The 5,187-nt window shown below is 44.7% G+C and overlaps 1 protein-coding gene across 1 annotated transcript; it reads left to right on the top strand.

Moving 5' to 3' along the window:
- Positions 1-600: 600 nt before the first annotated feature.
- T265_10375 (hypothetical protein) lies at positions 601-4,943 on the top strand (the record flags this gene model as incomplete). Its single annotated transcript, XM_009176731.1, has 3 exons — positions 601-757; positions 2,851-2,885; positions 4,725-4,943. The coding sequence occupies 3 exons, from the start codon at positions 601-603 to the stop codon at positions 4,941-4,943; spliced, it is 411 nt and encodes a 136-aa protein (XP_009174995.1).
- Between the last annotated feature and the right edge of the window lie 244 nt (positions 4,944-5,187).

The following is a 5,187-nucleotide window of genomic DNA, read 5'->3' as shown; positions in this document are numbered from 1 at the left end:
TTGGGCGGGGAAGGGTGGAAGACAGAAAACGTGAAAGTCTAACAAGAGAGGCTACAGTAGTAGCATGTTTTCGCTTACCCGTCCTGCTGTATGCAGCGAGATGGCTCAAGTGGTTAGAGCACGAATCTACTGACCGAAAGGTCCGTGGTTCGAACCCGGCCTCTGCCTCTCGACTTCCCCTGACTAGGCTTGGGCAATCTGGCAGTATTCTAGCCCTCGTGCTCCCTTAGGGCGGTATGGCAGTTAGGCACCGAAGGGGTTCTACAGCTGAACGATGTTGTATGCAGCAATTAAGGCGGTTCGGCTAATGGCACCATGCGACAGCCGATGTGGCATGAGAGTATTTTTATTTGTGAACGTCATGGTTGTACGGGGTCTAAGATACTGCCGGGGTACCTACACCAAGACACGAGAACGATTAGGGTCCTCAACTAAAGCCTTTGGCTCAAAAGCCTAGCCGCAAGGCAGCGGTATTGGACTGGAAATATAAATACATTACCATTTTTGTGGAACAAGTCGCCACACACGTTCCAACCCCCAACCTGGAGGGCCAGCAGACAGTGTTCGTCAGACGTCTAACCATTGGGGGCGAGATGGCTCATGCGGTTAGAACGTGAATCTGCTGACCAGGTCCGTGGTTTGAAACCAACCTCTGCCTCTCAACTCACCCTGTCTAGGGTTGGGCAACCTGGCATGATCCCAGCCCTTGTACCTCCTTCTGGTGGCATGGCAGCTAGGCACCGAAAGGATGTTACGGGTGAGTGATTATCTTTTTTTACTCTTTTCGTCGCTGTGTCGAACCTATTCTGTGCATTTGTATTGCAGTGATCTATTGTTTTGAGCTGTAAGTTAACGTACCCCATCGCATTGTGTTTAGGTTTCGTGTAGGCATCTACAAAAGACCCCGCCCACAAAAAACGTTGTTGCAACACGCTTCCCATGCTTAGCTGGTTTGCTACCCGGAGTAAGCACGAGGGCTCAAATACTGTCTGGTTATCCAAACCCAGATGCATGATGTGGGATTTCAATAGCTTCGTCTGGCATAACAGGTCCAATAGTCGGTACTCATTCCTACATTCACGATCCTATTCTACTTTGGAAATAGTTGTATATGCGTATAATCCTAAATGATCAATTAAAATGCGCGAACTGACGTGTCCGCAAATGGCCCCCAGGATGTTGCTGAATTTGTCCGATCCGCCGATTATATCAGTCCCGCGCAAGAAGTAATCGAAGGCAATCTTGATGTCAAGGAAAACTGTCATCATTGGCCGTCTATATACGCGACGATGCTCCATGCTTTGTCAAGTCGGGAAAACATAAATGACGAAACAGCGGTGATTGCGAAAGACATTTCGTTGTTTGAACGACGGCGCGTTAGTTGGAGACCGGAGGTAAAGTTGTCAAGGAGGTCCACTGGGAAGTTTGACGTTTGTGAGACAGCCTTCAGTGGTCTCAAACACATTTTCCAGACTTTTATCGAGGTGGGAATTAGGGGTAGTCTTGTCAAAGGAAGGGGACATTCTCGTACGCAGATGTTAGCAAACAAGCCAGTCAGTCGTGCCAATAAAATGGTATGGATGTCCATCCACGCGGGGAGAAAATTGTCTGCTAGAATCCTGCGCCAATTAATGCATGTGCATTTGATATACTCTACAGAGGTTAGCGAACACAGGGAAGTTCCGCCACCAATGAAAATGGGTTCATGGTGTTCGAATCGCCACTTAGTTAAAAAATCAAACTGATGTAGATGATCCGACTCTGAAACTCAGGTTCAATCACGGAAAAGGAGTTGACGCCACCATACATCGTACTGGAATTAAGAAAACGTGTGGCACCGCGCCACCTTGCCTGGTCAGCCGCATAAGCGCTCCGTGTTAAAAATGCTGAGCTATCATTGGTCGAAGTATGTCAGGAAAACAGCGCCTAGAATTCGCATTCAAACTGGCTCAATCTAATTGTGTGTGGTACCAAGGCGATATCTCTGGGGGTCAGCTCGATTTTCCGCATCATTTTTTAATGTGACAGTAGGTGACGCGATAACGTCGATGTCCATAGTTCTAGAATCGCACCAATAGGAAGTATTTACACGGAAGAAAAACTGAATTTCTATGGCCCTAGTAGCGTTTTTTGCCAGTAGCAGCGCGCTTTCACGACCACTGTGGTTAGAACTGACCATGAGTCAATTTTTCGCCGGCGCTGTCATCATTATACTAAACTAAAATCAGAATATCGTTTGGCAACTTGACCGAAGTGATTTATTTTCAAACTCCCGCGCAAAATATGTGGGCCAAAAATGAACCAATCAGCAGGCACCCTGAAGTATTATCATTTGAACTTTCCGCTGCATATAACTTTTAAACAGCGCGCTCGCATTCGAGGCCTTCTGGAGCGTTTAAACACATACCGCTGTCATGAACTGATTCAGGTTTTCAATTCTTACGTGTCCTTCAGTAGTGGTGGGTTAGAATAAAAAACTTCGAATAGAGAATAATGCCCTAGTCTGAAGTGATGTGCAACCATAACAGCATGAATTTCAGCGCACCAGTGTTGGTGCACGGGATATAATAATTATTTCCAGGGGGTGGCCTGGCACGAATATATTTACCTCCGTCTACATCGTGGTTAATTTGCCCTATGCTTTTTGAAGTGGATGATATGGCATGTGCTACATTAGCCACCCCTGAACCATCAGAATATCCTCCCGCAGACTTTGAAGGACCCATGAATATAATATACACAGGAGATTGCAAATTGCGCAGCGTAACCGTACACCTGAACAGTGCAGTTTTATGTCGAAGTGTGAAACCAAGACTACAAAAAGATTCGACGTCATTAGTTGTTCTAAAGGGACTACCTTCAGCAGTAGACCCGGCCTCATTCAGGTGAGTTGCAGTATGTGGTCACTAGGCCTATCTGTTATTTTAATTTAAATTAAAGTTCGCAATTAAAGTTCGCAATTAAAGTTCGCAAGCTCCCCTTTGAAAACCGGGCTGCGTGATGAATATTCCAGAAGCAGCAACTCACAACTCGATTTTTTGAAGTTCTTTCCATTATGCATTTTAGTCACATAAATCCTTAGTCAACTGTGCTCTACTCACTTAGACTCAATACGTTAGGATAGAGCCACGACTAACGAGCCTCTCGTCTTAGAAGGTTTAACGAAATGCAAATACTGCGACAGTTTTGTAGCCGATATGATCGAATGAACGATGGTATGAATGAACGAATATGGGTTAAGTACAACATTCAGGCATGCATTAACAGCAGTCAGAGCATTCTTGTTCCTCTCGAAACGAGCAGAACCCTGTGCAACTCTGTTAGCCAACTGCTGGCATCCCATAACCACCAAGTCGACAGGATAAAGGAAGAGGAGAAACGACCAGGCTAAAGTTTCTGAAGACGGAAGAGGCATGAACCAACAACAATTACGGATAACTCAGTAACTAAGAGATGAAGTCATGAGGTTTCTTCCGAACAATAAACAGTTTATCCCCAAGGCCGTTAACGTAAACTGAGGCCTGTGGAAGAATGTCTGCGAACATGGAACGGACAGATTTTCCAACTTTGCACAATGAGCTGCAAACTGCTGCACTTCTCTGAGGACTTACTTTGATCAAGGAAGCTCATGGGATGACATCACATGCAATCACCTAAGAAAATAAGATCTGGAAGCGAACTGGCCAGAGACAGTAATACGGGACAGATTATTGTGCTCAGACCGATAACCAGAACCAGGAGGCCCAGAAGGATCATCTAAAATGTTGGGTGGACGTGTTACTTCACGAAGTCAAATCAAAGCCCTAGAATCAGGATAGGTTCAGAGAACAGCAACATTTGTAAATGATTAGGAGTAGGGTATTGGAAGTTATACGCTCAGACTCAGAACAATGAAGAGGCCAAAATATTACCTCTCTCTAAACATCTGGGTTGGTGTAGAGCAATAAAGAGTTATCTCTGTCGAATGGAGTACATTGCGTCTGGTTCAAATGTGATCCTTCAGAACACTGACAGTTCTGTGTTCAATGTCATCAGTTGAACAACATTCAGTCAATAGCCTCAGTCAGAGTTTTTGAAAACATTTTTATGTCACTGGACAGTGGTCTGTTCAATTCATTATCTCTGGCCATCTATGAACATCTATCATGCACAATAGACGCCACAGAATCCAGCCTGATACGCGTTTGTTTGCAGGTCTACCGGGAGGTACTATCCAAATCTTTTAATTCTTGCATTCAATGTACTGAGCATCCCCTCTTTCAGACCAGAACTGAAGCGCGACACGTATAGTCCATTGTGTTATGATAAACCACCACAGCAAACTGCCCGGTAAAGGGCTATGTTACAGTAGTCTGATGCAACAGTAGGCAGAGCATTTGTGAGTCACCCATATATTATCACCGTCAGCCAATGCAATCAGGTCTTACTCCCCCATAGTGCAAGCAATGTAATATTCCAGAGCGAATAGTGAATCACGGCAGAAACAATCAAACTATTTTGTACTGTCCTTCTGAGCCAGCGGAATACACTCATTTGCAAACTAACTTAGTTGTACAAGAGACTCACCTGCAACCCTGCTGAATATCTCCTTTGTGATGTTTCCAGGAACAATCAAATTGTACTGTCCTTCTGAGCCAGCGGAATACACTCATTTGCAAACTAACTTAGTTGTACAAGAGACTCACCTGCAACCCTGCCCTGCATCTCCTTTGTGATGTTTCCAGGCTGTCGAAAAATTTTCAGCAACCTTATGCGTAGTGCATTACGTATATGCATGTATCATGATATCTCGAATATCGTGGCAACTGAAACATGAGGCGGCTTGGTGCAGCACATACAGTTTCCTGAAATCATCACAAACGAGATATTCAGCTGGGTTCCAGACGAGCCTCTCGCAAAACAAAAATTTGTTTGCAAATGAGTATATTTCGCCAATTTCGTGAAATTTGGTTTCACGTAGGACATAAGGTTGGCGGAAACTCAAGGACTGCGCCTACCTGATGAGCCCTAAGAAGAGTGAAATCGGCCGTGGGCTGTTGAAGAATGTTCAGCAAGCTAATGAATAGTGCATTACGAATATACATCTCTCGGCTCACTTTTAACTACACCTAATGGCTAATGGTGTTTGAATGGAGGTCATATTACGAGCAGTTGTTTCATGATTGGTTAACAGTGACAATTTCGTCC

This window comes from Opisthorchis viverrini (genome assembly GCF_000715545.1).
Source record: "Opisthorchis viverrini unplaced genomic scaffold opera_v5_366, whole genome shotgun sequence".
NCBI classification, from domain to species: domain Eukaryota; kingdom Metazoa; phylum Platyhelminthes; class Trematoda; order Opisthorchiida; family Opisthorchiidae; genus Opisthorchis; species Opisthorchis viverrini.
This window is presented reverse-complemented; position numbering and strand designations above follow the sequence as displayed.